The sequence below is a fragment of the Perca fluviatilis genome, chromosome 13, assembly GCF_010015445.1.
Source record: "Perca fluviatilis chromosome 13, GENO_Pfluv_1.0, whole genome shotgun sequence".
NCBI classification, from domain to species: domain Eukaryota; kingdom Metazoa; phylum Chordata; class Actinopteri; order Perciformes; family Percidae; genus Perca; species Perca fluviatilis.
In genome coordinates, this window is record NC_053124.1 from 33,337,659 (window position 1) to 33,364,736 (window position 27,078).

A 27,078-nucleotide genomic window follows, 5' to 3' on the forward strand; every position below is an offset into this window, starting at 1 on the left:
ACCCCAACACCGGACTGTAGCTGCCGTGGTGGTGCATTCGCTGTAATTGTAAAATACCATTTTCCCATCCAGTGGTTGTTTCCACCGTTTTGTGCTACTTTTATTGTTTTATATTTTTGAACATACAGAACAGACAAATACAATTGAACAAGGTGCTCTTTTTTTAAATATATATATATATATATATACACATATATCTTTTGGTTCAGGCACCATTTTAAAAGTATCTTATCATGTTGATAAGAGCATTAAAATGAGAAAAAAATAATCAAAAAGAAATCAAGGGACATTTAAAATAGATAAAAATTTGCGATTAATTGCGAGTTAACTATGACAATGCGATTAGCGTACTAAATTTAATAATCGTTTACAGCACTAATATTATATATAACATATATATATATAACATATATATTAAAATTTATATATATATATATATAATATACACACATAATATATATATATATATACACACACACATACACACATATACATATATACATATATATATATATACACATATATATATATATATATATATATTATACATATATATATATATATACACACACACACACATATATATATATATACACACACACTATACACACAATACACATATATATATATATATATAAATAAATAAAACATTTATGGTAAGTGAAGGGAATTGAACAGCGTCCAGAGGTTAAGGTAAGGTTTCATTTACCGGTGGTTTCTACGAGGACCACCTCGTCGCTCTCGACCTCGTTCATGTAGATGGCGGCGAGGAGGACTTCGTACTCCGTGACGGGGCTCAGTCCTTTTATCAGGTAGGTGTTGATGTTTCCGTTCACCAGAACCTGAAACAGAACGAAAGAAAGAAAGAAAGAAAGAAAGAAAGAAAGAAAGAGGGAACGAGAGGGACGGATGTTTGTTTGTGTTAGACGAGCAGATGTACGGCTGAAAATCAGAGGAGGTAAACTCAACTGAATCGGTTCGCAATACGTTTTTATGTTTTGAGATAAAGCCACAGTGCGTAGTTCCTGTCGCCCCCATGTTCTAATTAATGACAATAAAACTGTCGGAGCGTCCACATGATACAAGCCTTCCGTGATCTCGCAGCCCTCCCCCCTACTCCACTCAGATGTTTCTGCGCGCGAAAGTTGCCGAATCTGACATGTTGTACTTTGAGTCTCTTAAGTTGGTATCCAATCAGAAAGCTATCTTAATATCTGATGTTTAAGTGCTCCTGCTGTCTATATTATTAACGATTTTTGAAAGTCTGTCTCTTTTGTATCTTTTATTTCCCTCTGTTCAGACTATTACTTTTATTTTTACTTTAATATTATATTATTTGTATATATTGTTGTATCTAATTTGTTTATTTATTGCAATGACTGAATATCTGTGAACTACTTTTGGAAATTAAGCAGGGTGTTGGGGGAATCACTTTTTTTTCTCTTTTTCATCAAACCACAATTTTATGCAATTTCATTGCATAAAATTGCATAAATATCCCGCATATTCCATCGCATTTTTTAAGAAAACGTGCCGCATAACCAAGGATTTTTTGCCCACAACAATCACAAAAAAACTCATTTGGCAACGGCTCGAATGTCACGGACGTTCATTAATATGAAAAAGTTACGCACTAAAGCTTTAACCAACTATAAAGAATTTTTTCTCCATCACAGCAAGACGCATCTGATTCAAATTTGATTGTGATTTATTTGCAGCAAAGCACACCTTTATATTAAATGTTACGCCACTGCATTAACGCGCACACTAGGTACACTGTACTGACAGAAGAATACCAGTACCTTTTCTGTTAAGTTTAAGGACATTCCTGGAAATCCAAAAATGGAAAGGTTCTTAAGTTTATTTTTGTCACATTTTGAGGTTTTTGTCACTTTCTTTTCAATGTTTTTGTCGGCTTTTTTATTTTTTTGCAACGTTCTCATAACTTTTGTCTCCTTCAAAGTTTTTGAAGCTTTCCTCAACGTTTGGTTGTCAAAAGTGACAAAAAGAGACAAACGTTACTAAAACGTCGCAAAAAAAGTCCAAAAAAAGCGACAAAAACCTTTTAAAAAAGTGACAAAAAAGCGACAAAAATTAAAAAAAAAAAAAAAAAAAGATATCTGGCATATTAAGTCTAAGATGATGGTGCTCTACTGGAATACAGTGGATCGCTCTCTTGAAATTATTACCCCAAGTGAAGGAGTTAAAGTGTCTCAGCATCTCAAGATTGAAGGACAAATAATGCAAACTCTGAAGAGAAAACTGATGCTGAAGGGAGAGAGCAACTGCACTTTGAATCTCTCTTTAGCCCACACACTGTTTGGTAGCGAGCCAAAGAATGAGATAATACAAGCAGCCAAAAGGAGTTTATTTAGCAGAGTGCAGCGGAGTGTAACTGCAACCTGGACAAATGTTAAAAGCAGGAAAAGATTTTATTCTTTGACATTGTTTGTTTAACAGTCAGTCGGACACTGCGAACCTTCAGCCAATGTGATTCAAGTAAAGTCAACTTTAAAAAAAAAAAACACCTTCTACTGAATGTATTTTAAAAATTCAACAGAAGATTGTTGCAGGGGAAAACCTCTGAGGGACTTTTCCCAACTTTGGGATGAAATCTAGACCTTCCAAGTATAGAAAGACACACACACACAAAACACACACACACACACACACACACACACACACACACACACACACACACACACACACACACACACACCTCTTCGCTGTCCCCTCCGTCAGTGGGTGTCCAGGTGAGTCGGTACATCACCACATCAGAGGCTGGGTGTTTCCATGACACCCTGAAGCTGTCTGTGGAGATGTCACTGCTCTTCAGATCTGGCGGGTCGGGGACCGTTTCTACATACACACACACACACACACACACACACAAATATGGTTACTATGGCAACAATAAACCTGAAAGCTTATGTTGTGTCTGTCTGTGTCTAAAACGTTGGATAAGCTAGATTTGCTGCACCTAAACCTTATAATGGCAGGCAAAACAGAGTAGTTCCTACTTGTGGTGAAGCTGTCAGTCGCGGCCTCAGCTTGTCCCTCATCGTAGATGGCAAAGACCCCGACTGTGTACTCCGTCAGCGAGGTCAGGTTTTTTAGCAACCAGGATGTCACAAGGCCAACGTCCACCTGCAGACACGGGACCAAAACAACCACGACATGGATTTTAATCTATCCTCAGTGGTTTGGTTCGTCCAAAACGTGCAGTCTGGAGGTGCCCTGATGTTCTGGGTCGTCACGGTGAAGAAAAACTCAGTTGGCATGGGAGCTTGGGTTAACCCTTGACGCGGTCTCAACCCCTCAAAGTCTCGGTCTTACTGGTCTCAACCCCTCAAAGTCTCGGTCTTGTCTTGGTCTCGATAAACTCTGCTCTTTGTCCCGGTTTAGGTAGTCTTGACTACGACACTGCCCCTGTCTGAGACTTTGATTAGTTTCTGAACCTTGATGTCCGTAACGATCCTCTCACCTCATTGGTCTGGACTCCGTTGGTCTTGACGTACATGACGCGGTAGCCTTTGGCCTTCCTGGAGGCAGAGTCCCATGTGAGCCGGGTGGAGCTGTGGTCCACTTCGGAGAAACGCAGGTTCCTCGCCGGGGTCAGCGGTACTGAGGTGGGAGGAGATTAGACCAAAAGCAACTGTTAGGACATCTATGCTGAAGAACTGCATCTATATTTAAGTTTTACTGCACTCTGCTCTAAAAGAGTGGAAACCCTGGAAGGTGGCGACGGTCACCTGAACACAGGATGCTCGTTTACCAGCCGCTCTGTGATTGGTGCTGCTCCAACCATGGATTTATCAGTTTGTATGTTTGTGTTAATGATTATTGTTTTAAAGGGTTAGGAACTAAGAAAAACTAACCGATGGAGCCGCGGTAGACCAGCAACTCCCATGTTCGGCGAGGTAAAATAAAGTTTTGAAGACAATTTGGATGGTGCAATAAGGCAGGACTGCTTGGTTCTTTCGCAGAATGATTGTAAAGATTTATAAAGAATATGTTTACGGCATTTCCGCTCTAACTGGGACATTTTGGGACCGATTGGTGGGGTTGCTGTGGACCAAGTACTAGGGGTGGGAATCTCTTGGCACCTCACGATTCAATTCCGACTCAGAGGCCAACGATTCGATTCTAAACCGATTATCAATGCATCTCGATGCAACAACTTTCTCATGTAGATTTCCATGCGTAATTTTTAAAAATATACATATACAGTAAGCTACTCAGAGTTTGCTAATCGCTTCCTAGACAAAGCAGCTAGACAAAGCTTAGATTTGGACAGATATTTGTCAAAAATATGAGATAAACAAAAGAAATTGTTGTTTTTTTGTTTTCTGATTATTAACTCATCTGAATCGAGCATCGAATTGTTCTAGAGAGAATTGCGATGCATCTAAGACTCGATTATGTTTCCCACCCCTACGAAGTACACACGGAGATACACTGGTAAGAGCCAATGAGGTTTGACCAAGTATCCAGCTAATTTAAATAGCTGACGTTACTGTAGTGTGTCAGCAGTTAACTTCATTAAATACTGTACGAGGCGCCGCCCAGAATGTATCTGTGGTGTAGCCAGAACCTTTGAACCTGTGAAATATCACTTTAATCTGATGATAGAAAAGAGCAGCACAGCAGAAACACTGGCTGCCAAAGAGCTGCAGTTATAAAGGGGGTCAAAGTTTAGTTGAGTTAGGACTTTGTAAGTGGTTTCACACACACTCACACTTACACTCATGGGGGTCTGAACCACGTTATTGGACTTCTCAATTTTAATTATAAAGTGGACATCCCCCTTTACTACATCCATCAGTCTCCCTCAGGCTCTGCCTCGACTTCCTTCCCAATCCTCTGAAAGGTATTGCAAAGGTCTAAAAAAGCCTCTTACCCTCACTTCTGATTTACTCTCAGAAACTGGGGGATTACAGATGCGTTTTCTTTTTTCTTTTATCCTGAGCGTACTCGCCATTGCTTCACCTCAATTATACCCGGGGTCGGAATAAAGACAAAGCAGTAGAGAGAGAGAGCGAGAGAGAGATAGAGCGAGAGACTGCATCTGTTATTATAGTAGGTCGAGCCAGGGTCAGCACAGGAATGAGGAGGATGGGAAATTAAAAAGTTTAGAGATAGGTAAGTCTCCAAAGTTTCTAAATGTATGCGTTCACGTTAAAAAAGTTTTTAAAAAGCACTAAATAAAACTGCCCATTCAGGAACTGTTCGAAAATGTTTAAGAAGCTATTCCAATGTGCCAAAACAAGATCTTTGGTTGTTTTTTTTTAAAGAACGACAGAGCGAATGTGTTAGTCTTTAATTGAAGCATGGACAAATGCAGTGTTCCAGACCACTGAGTCAGTGTCCTCAGTTTAAAAAAGCAACCGAGCCAATCAGAGCTTTAGTAGGCTGTTAGCAAGGGTCCCCCACACTTACAACAGGTCCGAGTTGATTTGAACGCACCATAAGTGGGCGAGTGTGCATGTTACTCAGGGTGCTTCCCCCCTCCCACACAAACACAAATTTACAGCACCCACTTCCACAAAATTAGTTAATTAGTTATTATTCCAGTTTTCGGTTGCACGACTAAAACTACTTTTGAACGTACACATGTTCCACCGAGGATATTTTGCAGCGGCACCGTGGCTCCGTGCGGACCTTAGGGCCGCCCAAGAAGATTGTGATTGGTTTAAAGACAAGCCAGTAAACCAGAGCAGGTTTTTCTCCCATCTCCAGAATGCTGTGTGGAGTAGCCAGACCTCCACAGGGTCTGGCAAAGCTAGACTAACCAAACAGTTCCGAAAGAGTCCGACTGACTGAATGAATGAATGAATGAATGAATGAATGAATGAATGAATGAGTTTATTGGTTGTAACCAAAGGGTAGGGTCAGATGCTTCAGCTTATATAACCCCCCCCCCCGCTCCTTCTCACATTTTTTCCAGAGTAACAAACAAATTGGCAAGGAATTTACAAGATAAGAAAGATAAAAATAAATTATACAAAAAAAAAAACAACTAAAGAACAAATACACTTACCCAGATAACTTTCCACATGCATGCATATATACCAGTCCTTCCAGAAAAATGTAGAGTTTTTTTGTGATTGCTGCGGGCAAAAATCCTTGATTATGCGGCACGTTTTCTTAAAAAAATGCGAAGGAATACGCGGGATATTTATGTAATGTGGGAAATGGCTGCTCTTGTGTGAAGTAAATGCAACATTTTTCAACTTTCTGCAACGATTATGTGACTTTTTTTGCACCGCAAATGCGGGGATTATGAAATCATGTAATCTGCAATTCATGCGCCGAAAGTGCGGCATATTTAAAAAAAATATTAATATGCGGACTTTGGCTGATTATGCATTGAATTATGCGATCGCATGATCGCGTTTTTCTGGAGGGACTGATATACAGTGTGTTTGCATATGCATGCATACACTTACCTACATAAATGCATACATACACGCCTACATATACCCATAAGGGTGAATGATGGATTGAAAATGATTTGATCATTAGACTAATAAAAAACAAAAGACTGTCTAAAAGTGGATACATTTCTCCATTTAGTATGCTCTTATGATCTGCTGTAAACAACACATGACTGCTTGTCGTTATCAGAGCCAATATGAAGTCTGATTTTGCAAAAAGAGCCATCATGCTGCGTTTTGTTTTTCCTATGCAGCTGAGGTGGCCTCTTTTCACCGCGGCCATCATTAAAGCTCATTTTCTCTCAACAATGGACAGAAAGCAAACAAACAGCTGAATAACTGGATGAAATGAGAGACGAGGGGCGTCTGAAGGCAGAGAGAGACGGGGGCTGAGTCGTTACCAGCAAACCCGCCCAGTGAAGAGCACATTAAGACATTTCGGGACCACCGGCTGCTGATCAGTGCAGCGCAGACAACCACAAACATAAACTAAAAAACTAATTTAGTTTTTAATAAATGTCCTAATGCTGATGAAATACAAACCGTCAGGCAGCCCCTTCTTCACTCTAGGCGTAATCACTGCGAAGGCACATTTGACTGTCAGGAGCAACTCGTGTGGAGATTTTCTCGCACTTAATGAACGAAAGATTAAAACACACATCAGCAGAAAATGAACACTTAACATAATCGATGACTGAACGCGCGAGCCATGTCAGGACGGAGGCGTGAAGCCCTGCTTGCAGCGATGAAGGAAATGAAAAGTAATTTAAGAGAGACCTCAACTCGCCACCGTCTCCCTCCTTATCTGCCCCTTGCATTCAAAGGCCTGCGCGCATCATAAAAGACAAAAACAGCCCCTGGCTTCAAGCCGCAGGCCACGGACCTTAAAGGAGACTTTAGAAAAACCTTAATTAGTGGCCACGGTGGGGAAAACGGGGGAGGCAGGGAGGGGAGGAACAACAGAACTCTTAGGAAATGAAAGTGAGGCGCAAAATAAAGCACAAGCAGGCCCGGCGCCACGCAGGCATTTTGGCAGTGCTGGAATGTAACTAAGTACTGAGTAATTTACTCAAGTCTTAATGTTTGAGGTACTTTTCTTTTCATGCCCCTTTCTACTTCTAGTCTGCTACATTTCAGAGAGAAATATTGGACTTTTCACTCTACTACATTCATCTGTTACAGTTTTTGTTTTTTTTTTTTTTTTTTTTATTTTTTTTTTTTTTTTTTTTTTTTTTTTTTTTTTTTTATTTTTTTTTTTTTTTTTTTTTTTTTTTTTTTTTTTTTTTTTATTTTTTTTTTTTTTTTTTTTTTTTTTTTTTTTTTTTTTTTTTTTTTTTTTTTTTTTTTTTTTTTTTTTTTTTTTTTTTTTTTTTTTTTTTTTTTTTTTTTTTTTAGTTACTCTGCTACATTTATCTGTTACAGCTTTAGTTACTAGTTACTTTAGTTACTCCGCTACATTCATCTGTTACAGTTTTAGTTACTTTAGTTACTCCGCTACATTCATCTGTTCCAGCTTTAGTTACTAGTTACTTTAGTTACTCCGCTACATTCATCTGTTACAGCTTTAGTTACTAGTTACTTTAGTTACTCTGCTACATTCATCTGTTCCAGCTTTAGTTACTAGTTACTTTAGTTACTCCGCTACATTCATCCGTTCCAGCTTTAGTTACTAGTTACTTTAGTTACTAGTTACTTTACACGTTAAGATTCCTGCACACAGAACACATGTAGTTTATAACATCTGATGTCTGATTGTAAAGTAACCTAGCCGACAGTATAACGGACTACAAGTCCAGCTGAGATGATGAGACCATTAAACACACAGCTTAAGGAACATTTTCAATGCAGGACTTTTACTTGTAACAGAGTAATTTTACAGTCTGGTATTGGTACTTTTACTGCAGTAATTTGGCGCCGCCGGTTGGCCAGATTTGTCGGGGCTGAAAAGGTGCCCGGGACGCAACTTGAAGCTGCTGCAGCTGTCCTTGGAAAGCCGAGGAACTGCCGGCAAAACACTTTGCAAATGAACTGCGGCGGCTTGATGTGACTGATTAGAAGAGAGGTGAAGAGCGGGAGCGCTGATGGGAGGAATCAGCCTCTTCCTCTTCCTCAGTGGTTCAATGACTCTCCAGATCTTTTTAAAAAAAAAAAAAAACTGCCTGAACTTCACAGTGAGGTTTCTAAAAAAAAACACAAAAAAAAACACAAGTGCTCCCAAACATAAACTTTTGGGAGATGTGTGGTTTCTTTCCTACGGAGCATCAGACAGCTGACAGTAAATCTGAATGCACTATGGGAAATCAAATGTGCTGCGAGTGTTGAGTCCAAGAGGGTCATAAAAATCGGTCAGAAATTTAATGAAATTGAATTTCATCAACAGTCAGTAAAGCTGATTGATGGTTTCCCAGTTATATTCAAATTTACTGTAAGAGAGAGAGAGTGTGTGTGTGTTTGTTTTACTATATTCGTGGGGTCCAAAAACCAGGGAATACAGTATACTTGTGGGGTCTGCACAGCCTTGTGGGGCCAAAATGCTGGTCCCCACAAGGTTAAAGGGCTGTTTGAGGGTTAAGACTTAGTTTTAGGATTAGGGATAGAATTAGGTTATGGTTAAGGTTAGGGTAAGGGTTAAGGTTAGGCATTTAGTTGTGATAGTTAAGGTGAGGGTAAGGGTTAAGGTTAGGGTAAGGGTTAAGGTTAGACATTTAGTTGTGATGGTTAAGGTGAGGGTAAGGGTTAAGGTTAGGCATTTAGTTGTGATGGTTAAGGTTAGGGTAAGGGTTAAGGTTAGGCATTTAGTTGTGATGGTTAAGGTTAGGGTAAGGGGCTAGGGAATGCATTATGTCAATGACAGTCCCCACAAAGATAGTGAAACAAACGTGTGTGTGTGTGACTTTGTACTTCTATCTCTGTGAGAACCAATTTGACTTTAACGCCTACACGAATTCAGCCCGATTTTGACCTGACAGAGAACGTCGCGGACAAACGTTCAAAGTCGTGCGCGATTATGAGGGTCGGGACCGACAAACGTGTGTCTTTAACCTCTTGTAGTGTGACGTGATCAAAGGTCGGCGATCTAAAGTCTGGGACGCTTCACGACCACGACGCAGAGAGTCTAGCAGGTCAGATTATTTCGCCTTTTTCGCCTAGCGGGACATGTTCTACGACGCGTTCCTTTGACAATGACCAATTAGGAAGAGAGAGCACTTTCTGCCGCACATATTTTAACGTGGCGTTCATGGCAGGGACCGCAGCCGCTTCCCAGCATTACACGCTAGTGGGCTCGCCACTAGCAGTTACCCCGTTTCTCTTCACTTTGACCGCTGACGAGCAAAGAAAGCAGGCTACGCTCTTCTAACAACCAAGATGGCCGCACCTGATTGGACGAACGCCATTTCACAGACCGTATTGGAGGCTTGTTCAGAATACGATCTCTTACTTAACGAAAATAGTTCACCGAAGAGTGTTTCTGAAAACATTTTAAAGCGAGAAATAGGCCGTGCAGTTGCTGAATCTGCATTTCAGATCGACAAAGGTCAGTTTAAAAGACTTTCGTGCTTCACCGAAGCGGCGACCTATGAACTCGCGCGTGATCTGTGGTGTGATGAATTGGCTCGATAGCGCCCCGTACTAATTTTCAAAGAAGCAGCCTCTGCAGTGAGTTTCACCTATGCGTATGAAATTTGGTAGGCATCTGTATCATGTCCAGACTTACAAAAAGGCCTCTTGGACCCATACCCTAATTGCAACAGGAAGTCTGCAATTTTGAATGTACTTTGCATTTTTGGGACGGTTTTGACCATTTGCAGGCATTGCACTTTCATTTGAGGGAATAAGTTATTTATGTTCTGTTGATGGATTTATCAGTTTACTGACGGATCACCTCAGCAGTGTGTGTGTGTGTGTGTGTGTGTGTGTGTGTGTGTGTGTGTGTGTGTGTGTGTGTGTGTGTGTTTGTGTGTGTGTGTCTCTGTTTGTCTCACATGTGGTCTGCTGGCTGGTCATGGGGTCGCTGGCCTCCTCTCCGTACAAGGCGTAAACCGTCACTGTGTACTCTGTGGCCGGAGTCAATCCCTCGAGCTCCACCTCGTTCACAGAGTCCTCCACCTTCACCTGGAGACAGACAGACAGACAGACAGACAAACTTTATTCATATAGCACTTGTCATACATGAATAAATGCTTCATACAATACCCAATCGACAAAACTGAGCTGAATCGAGCTCAGGAAACGCCATCATAAGCGAGGGAACACCAAAGGCAATCCACTTATAACCAAAAGATCCTTAAACATATAAATAAATACAATTTTAAAAAAAAGAAGACACTCTAAACAGTGACTAGTGGGTACATAAACTGTAGATTGTTAAAAACAATCCATAAAATACAGACACATTAATAAGTAGAATAAAAACTATTAAAAAAACCTACAGATAAAGAACACACAAACACACACAGACAGACATACACACACACACACACAAAAGGTATGTTATTTAAAAAAAAAATGGAAATGAATGGGCGCAGGTGATTAAAGATAAAAAAAAGGGTTACAACAGAAAGAGAGTCCTGAAGTAAGCAGGTAAAAGTGTTTTCAAAAAGAACGTTGAGGAAGCCAAAAGACCGGGAATAACAATACTGGAACACCCGAGACAAACGGGAGGTAGAAATACACACACGCGCACACACACAATAATCTGACAACAGACAGAGACTAAAATACACAAGGTAACGAGGGTGAAACAAGGGAACAGGTGACACGAGGGCTCAGGAACAGGTGGGTGTCAGTACCCGATCCGTTCCACCGGCACGATCCGTTCTGCGCATGTGCAAGATGACACGTATGCCATGACGTATGCGCAGATGATAATACCGTTTTACGACCTGCCCAATCTGTTCCACGCTAGCCTCCACCGGGATAGCTAACAGCTAATTTGGCTAACCGCTAGCCGACAGCCTTCAGTCTAAAATAACGCATGCGCAGAACGGATCGTGCAGGCAGAACCTTTTATATATGTCAATGGGCAGAAAGGACAGCTAGATTCAGTCTAAAATAACGTTAAGTCAAACATAATGGGAAAAGCAGGCTACAGCTAAATTAAGACTTTACAGTAATAACAATAAAGACAAGTATTGAGTGATTGTATTTTAAATGAGCACAAGTAAAGTAGAACTGACGTAACAGCTGTTATATATGTTAACGTTTATTTTCAAGTTTTATTTTGAGGGTCTTTTAAAGTTTACATGCTGTCTCAGCTAGCGGTTAGCCGAATTAGCTGTTAGCTAAACTAACGTTAGCCTAACTGTGGAAGGCTCAACGAACCGCCCACAATCAGCTAGCGGTTAGCCAAATTAACCGTTAGCTAAACTAACGTTAGCTTCCCGGTGGAGGCTAACGGCAGGCCGCTATAATCACCTAGCGGTCCGCCGAATTAGCTATTAGCTAAACTAACGTTAGCTAGCGTGGGAACAGATTGGGTAGTGTCGTAAATCCTCGTACCACAGCGCATGCGTGAACATCTTGCGCATGCGCAGAACGGATCGGGTACTGACAGTGGGACAGACAATCACAAAGACAGGAAGTCAAAGAAGACCTGACACGGGAGAAAAACATCAGCAACAACAGCATAAAACATACACAAGGATGAAAAAATGGTAAAATGCAACAAAGAGAACAAGAGACCGTAAACAAGGAAACGGGGAATAATTTAACACAATAAAACAGGTAAATCTATAACAGAAAATCGCGACCGTTACACTTTTCCTCTTACTTTTAGCGGGTGGGACCTCAAAACTACATTAGGGCTGCAACTAACGATTATTTTCATTGTTGATTCATCTGTCGATTATTTTCTGGACGAATGGATCAGTTGTTTGGTCTATAAAGTGTCAGAAAATGGTGAAAAATTACAATCAGGGGGCATGACGCCATCGACAGGCGATCAACTTTAACAGACCGTTACCTTGAAAAAATGACAGATTTCTCCGGGTTAGAATATTTGGGATAACGCGAGTAACACAACTCAACATTTAGAACGTAGATCTTATCGTTTTCAGACATTTTAATGTGGAAAAAGGATATATTTAACAAGATTGAGGTAAAATACTAGGCTCGTCGTGGTTTTTGTGTGCATCCTTGTCCCTGAAATGCTTGTTACTAACCTAGCTCTGGGGAACTTTACTCCCCGGAGTCCTTAGGTTTCTTTTTCGCCCAGAATATTGCCTTGGATTAGGGTGGCAGTTGTCGCTGTGGACCTGCTACACCCTGCTACGCTCTGGGCTTCCCTGCAGTGTCCGGCTGCGCCCTGCCGCGCCCACCCATGCTCTACTGGGCCACGCTACATCCCGTAACGCCCTGCTATGACATCAACTACTACGACTACCATTGTAGTCACTGTTCCATTATCTTTAATGTGACTATTACTGCCTCTGTTCATCACACCCCCAACCGGCACCACCAGACACCTCCTACCAAGAGCCTGGGTCTGCCGAGGGTCCTTCCTAATAAGGGAGTTTCTCCTCGCCGCTGTCGCAACAGCCACTGCTAATGCTTGCTCTTGGGGGAATTATTGGGATTGTTGGGGCTTTGTAAATTATAGAGTGTGGTCTAGACGTACTCTAGCTGTAAAGTGTCTCAAAATAACTCTTGTTATGATTTGATACTATAAATAAAATTCAACTCCTAACTCGTAAAATACGGACGTTTGGACAGTGGCTGTCGGCGTCTGAAGGGTTTGAAGATGACGTAGCACTAAGAGCGACTACGCTAGCGAGTAGTATGAAAGGCCGAAAATCGGTGGATGAGTCAAACGACACAGGGCTCCCCGGAGACCGGGGATCGTGTTCCCGCGTGTCACGTTTCCTAAACCCAACGGTCCCGTTATCGTTTTCCTGAACCCAACCGTCCGTTCTTCCCATGTGTCACGTAAACGTACCTTTTATAAGCCCAAAAGGGATGCCAATAATAGTCCCGACCCAGCGCGTTTAGATCTGACGCTAAAGGAGACTTTTAGCGTCAATAACAACGACAAAGGCCCCTGACCAAGCGGTCCGGATTTCACGAGATTGGAAGGGAGAATCTGTTGGTTTCTCGTGGTTGAGTTTTGTTAACGCAGATGTAAAAAGGATTTCTAACTGGCCAGCGTCTAATGCCAGATCAGAGGTTGGTTCTGGATGATTAACTCCACTATAACACAGCTGCTAACGCAAGATGGCCAAAAACCCAGAACTTTAGCATCTTTCACCTTCTGCCAAACCCAAAAACTGATGTTTAAAAAAAAAAAAAAAAATCTGGCAGAATGGAGGCACTGACAAATGTTTGTCCATCTGCTCTTCTTGTCTGCTCCGTCCATGAATAAATTGGTTTCCTTCTGGAGCCCGAGATATTAGATGTGCTGCCAAATTTTAAGAGTCATACTTCCTAACTGATGCAGAATTTTGGACAGCTAGGGATCTGGGGGCTGACTCAAAAAAGACATGAAGCCGTCCATGTTCCAGATAGATAGATAGATAGATAGATGATAGATAGATAGATAGATAGATAGATAGATAGATAGATAGATAGACAGAGACAGACAGACAGACAGACAGACAGACAGACAGACAGACAGACAGACACACAGCTAGATAGACAGAGACAGACAGAAAGATAGATAGACTATTAATCCCAGAACAACTACTGGAAAAAAAAACCTTTTTTGAGGTTGACATGTACATCAGCAGGTTCCCTTTTCATTGGAGTAGATTTTCTATTTTTGGTTTCGCTTTCTTGTACTGTGGATGTTTTGGAATCTAAACAGAAAGGCTGAATGCTGGCTTGGCCCTGGAGCTGGTGAGCCTTTATCATATGCGGAAACAAACACAAAATCAATCAAAAGGTGGCTCGCTGCCGCCAAATTGAAGTAAAAGGGTTTGTAATAGTCTGGTTTCAGTGGAGAGTTTCAGCCCGCAGACTGAAAACAGCGTGACTTTAGCATCGGGGAAATCATCTTTAATATCAAGACGATTCAAGATCTTCCTGCTTGCCTGCCTCTCTGTCACTTACAGAAGTTTGGGGTTCAATTCATCTTGCGCACATAAAAACCAGGCAGGTGCACGGGAAATGAGCGCACAGAACGCTACCTCAAGCTCGAGCCTCGCTACGCACTCGCAACTGCTCAACACTCGATGGGCTGGGTATCGTTCAAAAATGTACCAATACCTTGACTTCTATGCCGGTTCCTGAACGATCACAAGCATTATTAGATCTTGGTAGAACCATGCTGCAAGCTTATTGGCTCACTGACGCTGGTTTACTAGCCCAGAAATCTAGAAGCACCCTAGCGGCAGCAAATGTCATGTTGCAGCCAGGGTCAGTCTAGCCACTCTCCGCCGGCTTGTGAGCGAAAAAACCAAACTCTAGTCAGGCCAATCACGTCGTGTATAGAGTCGGTGGGCGGGGCTTAACATAATGACGGCAGAGTTGCGACGGTTCTGCGTGAATTCCTTCCCTGCTACTTGAAAACAAAGAAGATGGCTGCTGCTGCTGGCGAACAGCGGCCTTTGGAATCGGCTTTGGAAGACTTGGAGTTCAGCTTTTCTTTGAGAAAAGGACAAAGAACGGTACTGAAGTCATTCTTAAAAAAAAGGAAGATGGGTTCGGAGTTTAAAGTTGAATCTATTAACTAGCGTTGCTCTGATTGGTTGTAGCGCTATCCTATTGCGTGCAGATGGAATTTGAAAGACAACAGTTTGTCCCGCCCCTCGGATTGAGCCCTGACCAATGGGGAGTTCCCAGACCCAACATCTTGTTTTGGGTCTGGGTTGTCAGGCTACCGATTTACTCCTTAGGCATTGAAATTGGGTATTGAATGGTCGAATGAATCGGTCGGTGCCTAAAAAGTATTGAATTCTGTACCCAGCCCTAAAAATAGCTCGCTTGTCAAGTTGACTTTTCAAACTTTGGAGGCGGGGATGAAGTAGACGGTGGCTGATGTCTCCGCTAGCTTTGATTGGTCACTTGAATACTGACTGTGACCTTTGATTGGCTGTTTGGTTTGATCACTGACACGGACAGACAGCTGCCTGAGAGAACAACCATTTTCATGGGGCCAGGAAGAAAGCAAGTCTTTCAGAGATCCTATTTTAATTTCTGAAGGTATTGATTTTGTTTACTGTGCGCACTATAATTATCTGTAAGAGCTAGATATATTTTAGGTGCAATTGTAAGCACCATTAAAGGTGCCGTAGGTAGGATTGCGAAGATCCAGTTTCAGCAAATATGACAGAAAGTTAGTTTTATAAGGCTGCTCAGTCAGTGTGCAGTGTGAGAGGGGGGGTGGCCAGCGGCTAAGGCAAAAGCCAATGTGTGCTTCTTTTACCAATATATATTTAATGATATCTTTTGCATTTCTAATCCAAACGTCGTCAAACTTGGCACCGCACTTATCCGTGCCCTTAGCGAGACACGTGTCAAGTTTGAAATCTATCGGACTAACGGTTCGAGAGAAATGCGCATAACACACACACACACAGACAGACAGACAGACGTTCCTGCAATTTATATAGATACCGAGACCTTCATTTATGTGTACTAACTTTGTAAATGTATGTGCTGGCTTGAGGACAGGCATGTCCTCTCTGACAGGATGGTCATTCTGTGACACACACTTTGCTGTTGGCAGGAAAATCCGTTTTAGGGACACGGGTATTCAAAGCCAATTTTAGCCAAAATACTAACATCTCCCTGTTGCTGTTCACATCTTTCAAATTTCTCTCTCTTTTGGGTTCAGTCTGTAGGCTGATTGGCGCCCACTGTTGCTCCTCTGAACTAGTGTGGAAGAAAGCACTTTTTCTGAGTCAAACTGGACTGGACTGGACTCTTTCTTTGGCCTAGATGAGTCTCCACATGGCCCGCCAGCGGACGCCACACGAGCCAGCCAAGCCCGGGCTCGGACAGTGGTCCCTCAGAGCCAGACTCGTCCTCACCGCTGGAACACATCCATCCCGATTCTGAATTCCTTCCTTTATTGCTTTCTGCCTGAAGGGGAACGTGACGGCAGGCGTAATGAGGTCTAATGGGATAGGGATGCAGACGACTGGCTGTGCCCTTCACATCGCTGCTCCGTCTAATCTTCCTTCACTGCTCAAGCGAATCCGTTTTTCCTCCGGTTGTTTTTTGGGGGGGGGATCGTGCACCATAGAGAGGCTAAAAGGTTACTCATGCTGTTTACTATGCAGCCTTGAGAAGCTGTGGCTCAACTGTTTTTTCTCTTTTATTATTTTACTTTTACACCAGATGATGTTTTATGCTTACTGGCCAACTCAATCAATCAAACTCGATCAATTTTACCGCTCCACCAACGGCTTCTCATCTTTCTCAGGGCACTTTCACACCTACAGTTTGTTGGAATTTTGTCAAACGCACCAAACATTGTAAAACAATGCGGTCGCTTGTTTATTGGACAGAATATCAGAGTTAAACACTGGTCTTAGAAATAATAGAGCAACGCCAAAATTTATAACGCCTTGGGTTTTCTGGTTTTTTTATTTTAGAAGAAGACAAACAATGTGAGCAGCTGACAGACGGCGAGTGAAGGAGAGAGCTTATGGATCTAAAAGTTATCATCCCTTAAATCGTATATACAGTACAGGCCAAAAGTTTGGACACACCTTCTCATTCAATGAGTTTCCTTTTTATTTTCATGACTATTTACATTGTAGATTCTCACTGAAGGCATCAAAACTATGAATGAACACATATGGAATTATGTACTTAACAAAAAAGTGTGAAATAACTGAAAACATGTCTTATATTTTAGATTCTTCAAAGTAGCCACCCTTTGCTTTTTTATTAATAAGGGAAATAATTCCACTAATGAACCCTGAAAAGGCACACCTGTGAAGGTAAAACCATTTCAGGTGACTACCTCATGAAGCTCATTGAGAGAACACCAAGGGTTTGCAGAGTTACCAAAAAAAGCAAAGGGTGGCTACTTTGAAGAATCTAAAATATAAGACATGTTTTCAGTTATTTCACACTTTTTTGTTAAGTACATAATTCCATATGTGTTCATTCATAGTTGTGATGCCTTCAGTGAGAATCTACAATGTAAATAGTCATGACAATAAAGAAACACACTGAATGAGAAGGTGTGTCCAAACTTTTGGCCTGTACTGTAAGTCTATACATTGTGTGCAAGGTGGAATTTGCAGGTTGTTTTTGGGTCATATTAGATTCTCACCTAAAGTGAACTGAACTCTAGTTCACTTGGAAGAAAACCGAGGCTACGTTTACACCGCTACGTTGTGGTTTTTGAGCAGAGTTTTGAGCCAAAATCGATCTCCGTGCACACACAAGTGTTTTTAGCTTCAGTAAAAGAACTAATCTCAGTTTAAACTAACACGGCCAAACCTCACATCTCATCAACATTCTGGTATACTGGGCATAAACATGAGGCAGCGTGGAGACTCCGCCCGCTGCTGGTTAACGTTAGTAGCTTCAAGTCTCAGAGAACGAGACGTTGTGACCGATGAGACCCAATCAGGCGGCGAAACGTTGGCGTCAGTGTCGGTGTTGCCAAAGGTCTCCGTTCGCGGCCGTTGAGACTGCAACACCACCCCGCAGATTCCAAACCAAAACGGGTCAGATGTCTCCGGTTTAGGGGCTCGGGCTGTTTATTTGATTAGCACATTAATCAACATTTCTGTTAATGCGCCAGTGTTAGCCAGTCGGCTAATTTTCAATTGTAGTCCTAGTATGCATGTCTGTATGGTGGGAAGAAACCGGAGCACCCCCACGCAAACACAAGGGAGAAACATGCAAACTCCACACAGAAAGGCCTGAGAGTGCTAACCACTGAGCCACCGTGCTGCCTATAGGGGGAAACGTAGCAGAAGATATTCCTTTTTAAACCAAAACGTAGCAGTGTAAACGTAGCCGAAGACCCCCGTTTTCAAGTGGACCAGAAGCTAACGCCCCAGGGTTGAGTTTAAAACGGACCAAACAGCTCAGGTGTGAAAGCGACCTTAGTTTTGTTCCATTTTCCTTCCACCCTCTCACCTGCGTCTCATCTCCCTCACTGAGCATTATTGAGGGTCTAAAGGCTTACGTGCTCGATATAGACAATGCAGGGGTAAAAAATAACACAAACAACACATCAAGGCAGACTTTTACTTTGAAGCAACTCAATTACAACTACAAAAAGGCGTCTAGGGAAGTCAGTTCTATGAAGCAGAAGTCTGTGTGTGCTCTGACAGTTAGCGTCTTTAAAGAGGATCATTTCAAAGCAACTTCAGGTGTTTGAAAGAGTTCCTGTAACGCTCCACCCATCAGGCCAAAGACACAAAGATGACAAAAACTAACACACTGCAGGCAAAGGAAAGGAGAAAAAGAGAAGCTAGGAGTTTGCCAGTTCAAGCTCTGCGATTAAGGCTACATTCACACTAATGTGTTTTGGTTTTAAAAATGAATATCTTTTGCTACGTTTACGAGTCGCGTCCACACAACTCCGGCGTTTCCGAGCCTCTTTAAAACGGAGACGTTTGGAAACGCTGCTGCTCCCCATTTTTGTTTGGTTTGGTTTTGGTTGCTTTGTAGTCTGGACGGACACAGACAGACATTTGGAAACGAGGACGCACGTCAGTCAGTCTTATCGGTTCGGTAGCTTATAAACCTTTTAGTAACAGTTCCACTGAGTCATCGCTGCAAGCTAATAACACCCTGTCCTTCCTTTCACCATTGTAGTCTTTAGTATTTTCGTCCATGATTTTTAACTGCAGAGTAATGTCTGACAATCTGCTTCCTGTTTACACCGGCGCACACGCGCACACACACACACACACACACACACACACACACACACACACACACACACACCCTTAGACTGTTAATATGAATGGACAACGCATCCGGTTCGGCGAAGTGGTGTAAATGCGGAAGTGCCTTAAACCTGCATCCTGTCTGAATTCCAGCAGGGGGCGACAGGTCGGTTTCTGTAGAAGTCTATGAGAAAGTGACCCACTTCTCACTTGATTTATGACCTCAGTAAACATTTTCATAATGAGTTTATGGTCGCAATCGCTCAGATATTCCGATATATCGGCCGATATATATTTTTAAAAGAAATCCAGAAACGCGTTAACAAATCATAAAACAGATTTCCCTAACATTAGTTATTTGTAGTTATTTATGAGTCCTCACTAAAATAATATGATAATGCAGTTTAAAAATAAACTTGTTAGTTTTATTGTCACAACAGAACAGAGGAACATCAAAATATATTAAAGTTCTGATAAATGAAATGTATAAAAATACAAACTTAAGATATGAAACTTAACCCTTGTGTTAAGCCGTTTTCAATTTTTGTTTTAGATGAGAAAAAAAATGGGACGTAGAAATAAGCGCTGAAAATGTGTAGAAGAAAAATTTAAAAAAAAAATTTCAAGGTTGACGGGAAGACAACACAACACTTTGTCCGTTTTTATTTTATTTTTTTAATATTAATTTATCGGCCATTATAAATGCAGATACCGATAGTTTGGAAAATGCCTAATATCGGCCGATATATCGGTCGGGCTCTACTGCCTACAGATATTTGTAAAACAATTAATGACTTACCTGATTTATGTATGCGCTATGTTGTGTTGAATTCTCCAAACAGTAGACACTGTTTGTTTGTCCAAGACAGTAAAAACAACTATATTATCTTACCTCCTTCTCGTCTGCAGGGTCTCCCTCCGTCAGCGGGGCGTACAGGATCATGTACCCAGAAGCCCCGGCGGCGATCTTCCAGCGGACCCTCATGGTGCTGTGAGTGATATCAAACAACTCCAGGTCGTTCACCATCGGCAGGGCCACTGCACAGCACACACGGGGCAGATGTAAGACATCTCTCAACCCACTAAACACGTAAGGTTGATATTACAGGGATGGTTCGGAGTAATTTCACCCTAGGGTCCTTTGCGCCATGACCTCGAGCCAAACAGTCCCCCTCATCAGAAGCTTTTATCCCTTGGTCTTAACATTGGTCGAGTTAGTGCTATCAGCCGAATGGCTTAGTGCAGGCGCTAATGGAACCAAAAGTGCATCTCGTAAATTACCCCACTAATAATGACCAAACTTCTACAGTAGTACAAATAGGTTGTGTACTCAAACACGAGGCATTGGGAAGTTTGTAAGTACACCAGGAGTTTATTTAAACAGCACTTGCCTGATGGCTTCTACTCTCTGCTGCTACCAGCAGTAAGACGAGTGCTTAGGGACATCTACCAACTACAGCACCGAAAAGAGATGCAACAAAAATACTTATTAATTTAATTTATTTTTAAAAGTAAGTGCTGTAGTACAACTAGCAGGAGACAAGTTCTAATTGAAGTACGTTTGGAGACACTATCTTATTTAATCATTAAATTAATTAAAATAAGTATTTTTGTTGCATCTCTTTTTGGTGTTGTAGTTTGTGGACGGTCCCTAAGCACTCGTCTTACTGCTGGTAGCGGTAGCAGAGAGTAGTAGCCATCAGTGAAGTGTTATTTAAATAAACTCCTGGTGTAATTACGAATGGCTTAGTGCAGGCGCTACTTGCAGTAACTAGCGCTAACTCGACCAACGTTGGACCAAGGGAAAAACTGGACGTTTCTTTATTATTGGGGGTGTTGTAACACCCCCATCCCCCCCTGTAAATTACTCCTATGTAGCCCATCATCTGGCCAAATGAAAGAAGGGAGTTTCTTTGCAACTTCTGAAATAAAAAAAGAAAATTCTCTTTATATAGGTTAGTTTTCTATGCACTAAAAAGGTAAGAGGTAAAAAATTATAGATGCTTTAGGCTTTTATTGTAGGCCCAGTTAAATATGCAACTTAATTTGATAAAATATGTAGTAGGGGGTCCCTGCTTCGTCTCTCTCAGTTAAGGGGTCCTTGGCGCACAAAATGTTGAAGACCCCCTGGTCTTATAAAGACATCAGCGGCGGCAGCCAAACCCCATTAACTTTGTAGCAAGGTTGACTCGCAGCTTAGCATTCATCCCCTGATGACGGGGGGGGGGGGGGGGATTCCCCGTCATTCATCAGCGAGCGGCAGGAGAGTCCTGCCAGGCTGCGGTTCAGTGTTTCGGAGCTCAGGACGAACGCCTCGGGCTACGCGACCAGAATTAGAGCTCTCCACAGGCGTCCTGTCAGACGTGGAGGATCAGGACTCTGATGCATAATGGAGCCGCTTTTAGGACCCAAATTCAGTGTGGTCTGTTGTAGGGGGTGCAACGATACAAATCGATCTGGATCCATATATAGATTCAATCGTTAAAGTGCATAAAATATTATGAATAAAACACTTTTGGGGTTATTTTCTGTCTCTGGTTCTTCCACATGCATACAAACGTTGATAAAAAAATCCATCCATGGTGTTCTGAGTGAGATACGGTTTCTGAATGTGTCCTGCCTTCAGTCTCCTGGTGAGCTGGTCAAAATCTGCACGGCTTCTACGTCACTAGCCGAGATGAAGGGGCTAGCCGTAGCATGCTAGCGCTAGCATGCTAGCGATTGTGTGAAGCGCGCCCTCGTTTAGAAGAAGTCTCCCGGCTAATCCTGCCTTGTAACTGACCGAAGTTGGAGAAACAGCTAGCTAGCTCATGTGATCCTTACCTAGCTACTGCACATGTGCGACTCCCAACAAAGATGTTACAGGAGTTGAGGTCTCACTCTGTAGCTAAAACAGAGAGCTCAACACACAGGGTGAAAAGAGGAGCTGCAGCAATGTGCAGTACAGCAAAAATATGGTGTTTTTATGAAAATTAAACCATGTAAACCTATTCTGGCACAACCTCTAAATGCAATTATGAACCTGGAAATGAGCATGATATGGACGCTTTAACAATACAATAATATTTCCGCCGAACCGAACCCTACGCCTGCACTACTCTGGTCGCCGTAGTGACGGCGCCGTTGATTACGGGAAGGTGTTCACGTAGGTGGAGCGTTCAATGCAGTAGGCTGTGAGAAAGTGGACATGGAACTGGTGAGCAGAAAAGGTGTAGTTTGGCATTACTTTCAGTCAAAAGAAGGCCATTCAAGTCCAGCTACATGTTCAATCTGTTCAATGCCGATTGGTCTGGTGGTGGCGAGGACCCTGAACTATACACAACATGGCCGCCGTTACAACATTTGGTACGAAACATCCGAAAGAATACGAGTCGTGTGTGAAGGAATCTCCAGACAGCAGCCAGAATGCAGCAACTTCAGGTACATTACATACATTACATGTGTTTACTGTGGGAACGGACTCAGGCTGGGAGGAGGATTCGGTAAGGGGTTGGTAGTAATGACATTGTCAAATCATATTTGAGTTGCTTTTTGTAAATATACTGCATATATAAAACATAACCGATTGTGTTAAAGCACCCATATTATGCTCATTTTCAGGTTCATAACTGTATTTTAAGGTTGTACCAGAATAGGTTTACATGGTTTAATTTTCAAAAAACACCATATTGTTGTTGTACTGCACAGCTCTCTCTCACTGCTGCAGATCCTCTTTTCACCTGGTCTCTGTTTTAGCTACAGAGTGAGACCTCTTTTCATCTTCTTCTTCTGTACTATCTTTGATTGCACTCACACATGCTCAGTAGCTCAGATGTAGAGCATGTCAGCTTGCTAACTCTAGAGACAGTAAAAGAAAGCCTGTTTCTCCAACTTTGGTCAGTTACAAGGCAGGATCAGCTGGGAGACTTCTTCTAAACCAGGGAGCACATGGAAGTAGTTCTTTTGGAGATTATGGTGAACTTGTGTGTGTTGTAGCAGTGCTTTGCTATTGAGAACGACGTAGCATGCTAGCGTTAGCATGCTAATGCTAACGCTACGAGCTAACGGTTGTGGTTAGCCAGCTCATTTCGGACTGTGACGTCACAGTCCGAGCCGATTTTGACCAGCTCACCGGGAGACTGAAGGCAGGACACATTCAGAAACCGTATCTCTCTCAAAACAGCATGGATGGTGTTTTGTCAAAGTTTGTATGTATGTGGAAGCACCAGAGACACAAAAGAACACCCCAAATCCCAGAAAAAGTGATTTTTTCATAATATGGGCACTTTAAATGTCGTCATCGATCGCAGGGCGCCGAACTGAATCAAATCAAAAATCACATTGTGGCGAACTTTGTGATATCAGTGAACACTATATGGTTGTATAAAGAATAAGTGATTTGAACTATGCCCGTTGATCCCGCCTCTTGTGCAGTAGAAAATACAGAGCAGACTCCCCAGACTAAAGCTCAATCTTAAAAGATTGAGCTTAAATATTAATCGGGATTCAAATTTGGATTAATTCCACAGTTATCCAACAGCTCCCCCTGTCTTCATTGTGTCCGTATAACCGTCTAAACTTACGCGTGGTAGCGCTTCCTCGCAGAGCCTCGCTGGCGGAGCTGTGATAGACGGCGAAAACGGCCACCTGGTACTCCGTCAGAGAGTTGAGGTAGTTGAGCTCCACACTGTTCTCCGTCCCCTGGAGCACCTGAAACAAAGAGCCCACCCGGGCGTTAGCCTGGACCCAACGAGGGTCCATTAGTCCACCAATCTATCGGTTTGGTCTTACCAAATCTTGGTCTACTGAGACTTCTTTAGTCAGGGTTTTTTCAGCAATTTTTTTCAGAGTTCTTGTCACCTTTCTCAAGGTTTTTGTGGCTATTTTTCAGCGTTTTTGTTGACTTTTTTTGAAAAAAAATTTCTCGATGTTTCTGAATGTTTTTTTGGCAATTTTTGCAGTTCTTGTCTCCTTTTTACCAAGGTTTTTTTAGATAATTTTTTGGAGTTTTTGTCTCATTATTCACGTTTTTCTTTGACCATTTATTCAACATTTTTGTTGCATTATTTGTGTCTATTTTTCAGTGTCTTTGTCGACTTTTTTGGCAATTTTTTCGACGGTTCTGAGGGGTTTTTTTTTTGGCAATTTTTTCAGAGAGTTTTCTCCTTTCTCAAGATTTTTTTGGAGGGTTTTTTTGTGGCTATTTTTCCGCGTTTTTGTTGACTTTTTCTGACATTGTTTTTTCGATGTTTCTGAATGTTTTTTTTTGCAAGTTTTGCAGTTCTTGTCTCCTTTTTTCCAAGGTTTTTTTAGATAATTTTTTTGAGTTTTTGTCTCATTATTCACGTTTTTTTTGACCATTTATTCAACATTTTTGTTGCATTCTTTGTGTCTATTTTTCAGTGTCTTTGTCGACTTTTTGGGCAATTTTTTCGACGGTTCTGACGGTTTTTTTTTGGCAATCTTTTCAGAGAGCTTGTCTCCTTTCTCAAGGTTTTTTTGGAGGGTTTATTTGTGGTTATTTTTCAGCGTTTTTGTTGACTTTTTCTGACAATGTTTTTGAATTTTTCTGAATGTTTTTTTGGCAATTTTTGCAGTTCTTGTCTCCTTTTTTCCAAGGTTTTTTTAGATAATTTTTTTGAGTTTTTGTCTCATTCACTCAACATTTTTGTTGCATTCTTTGTGTCTATTTTTCAGTGTCTTTGTCGACTTTTTGGGCAATTTTTTCGACGGTTCTGAGGGGGGGGGTTTTGGCAATTTTTTCAGAGTGCTTTCTCCTTTTTCAAGTTTTTTTTTTTTTTTTTTTTTTTCAACAAAAACATTGAAAAAAGCGGCAAAATTGTAAGAAAAAGCGACAAAAGCCCATAAGTGTTAGTCGACTGAGAATTTCTTTTTTAGTTTCTTTAGATGCTACTTTGAGGGTTTTTTGCCTGTTGAGTTCTTCTCTCCTTTTTCAAGGTTTTTTTGGACATATTTTTTGGAGTTTTTGTCAGCTCAGATTTCTACAACCCAACAAGTAAGTTTGTTTGTAACGTCACCATTAATATTTGTTAAAAAAAAAAAAAAAGGACTTTAATTAGCCAGGATTCTGTGCTTAGACACTAGAAACAGACAGCAGCACGCTGTCTATTACCCAGCTTGTGTTTATTAGGGAACCTCTTACTGCACCACGTGCTGCTGCAGGCACTCAGCTCGTCTCCAAAGAGATTTCACTCCAGTGGAACTGGATCAGATTAGCTTTGATGAAACGGAAAGTTTCTCCTTGTGGGGAAACTGGGCCGTTCCAGCTGCAAATTGTAACATCAAAGAGAAACTGGATAAAAATGAGAGGGAACTGAATAAACACAAATATCAACTCGGAAAATTACAGCGCTGCGCTGTATGTGTAGGCATAGGCGTCATTTATAGGTTACAACCCCCCAATAATCAAAACTGGGCTTTTATCCAAGTTTTTCTAGATCTTTTGGACGTTTTTGTTGCCTTTTTCAAGGTTTTTTTGGACAATTTCTTCGACTTTTGTTTCGCCTTCTTTGAGGTTTTTTGTGCCTATTTTTCAGTGTTTTGGCAACTTTTTCGAGGTTTATTTTGGATGGTTTTTCTTTCGACGTTTCTGAGGGTATTTTTGGACATTTTTTCAGAGTTCATGTCTCCTTTTTAAGTCTTTTTGGACATTTTTATTTATTTTTTTTTTGGGGGGAGAATTTTTTGTCTCTTTTTTCAAGGTGTTTTTGGACAATTTTCCCGAAGTGTTTGTCTGCTTTTTACGAGTGTATTTTTGGGCACATTTTCCGAAGTCTCTGAGGGATGTTTTGGCAATTTATTCAGAGTTTTCGTCTCCTTTGTTTAAGGTTTTATTGGACAATTTCTTCGACGATTTTTTCTCACCTTCTTTGAGGATTTGTGTGGCAAATTTTCAGTGTTTTGGCAACTTTTTTGATGTTTTTTTTTGGAGAAAACAAATTTGATGTTTCTGATGGAGTGTTTTTGGACATTATTTCAGAGTTCTTGTCTACTTTAAAAAAAAAAAATTTGTCTCCTTTTTCATGTTTATTTTTTAAACAATTTTTCAGTTTTTGTCGCCTTCTCTGAGGTTTTATTTTTTTGACAATTTTCTGTCTCATTTTTCAAATTTTTTTTGGACAATTTTTTTCGATGTTTTTGTGTCTATTTTTCAGGGTTTTTGTCGAGTTTTTCTACTTTTTTTTCATTTTAGAAGCTCCGCCTCCCTCGGTGCCCCCCTCTGTACCTTTTCCTCCGGCTTTCCTCCGCTTGCTGGGTAGTAGACCACGCGGTATTTCTCCACCTGGCCCGGCGCGTGGGTCCACCTCACCCGGAAACTCCGAGCCGTGACCTCAGAGGTCACCAGGTCGCGTGGCGGCGCCACGGCCGTGGGCGGGCGGGCAGGTTGTCCTTCCCCTGGAGAGAGTAGAAGAGGAAAAATAAAAAAATAAAAAGCACACGCTGCATCTATTCCATGTTGGATGTACGTAAATAATACTGTGCAAGCTAAAAATAAGAAAGAACACCGCTCACAAAGAATCGCATTTTATCTGCCACCTTTAAAACTTGTTTTGCTGAATTGGAAAATGACAAACCGTAAAATCTTCACCTGCTATGTTAAGTAGTGTGTGTGTGTGTGTGTGTGTGTGTGTACGTTTCATCAAGGTGACGGTTCTTCTAAATGAGATGAGGTCGCTACATGTTATTAGACGGGGACTCTGTTGTTATTGCTTGGGGATCATCTGTTGAGACAGTGGTACCCCAGGTCTCATTCAGCTCAGTGGTACCCCAGGTCTCATTCAGCTCAGTGGTACCCCAGGTCTCATTCAGCTCAGTGGTACCCCAGGTCTCATTCAGGTCAGTGG

General features: G+C 41.6%; 1 protein-coding gene across 1 annotated transcript in view; it reads right to left on the bottom strand.

The window, feature by feature from the left end:
* LOC120570939 (collagen alpha-1(XIV) chain-like) overlaps positions 1–27,078 on the bottom strand; it is a 333,908-nt gene that overhangs the window by 212,152 nt on the left and 94,678 nt on the right. The window contains 8 exon segments of the mRNA XM_039819635.1: positions 708–842; positions 2,720–2,859; positions 3,021–3,147; positions 3,485–3,624; positions 10,421–10,550; positions 20,127–20,272; positions 23,797–23,923; positions 26,460–26,629. Coding sequence (XP_039675569.1) covers positions 708–842; positions 2,720–2,859; positions 3,021–3,147; positions 3,485–3,624; positions 10,421–10,550; positions 20,127–20,272; positions 23,797–23,923; positions 26,460–26,629 — 1,115 coding nt within the window.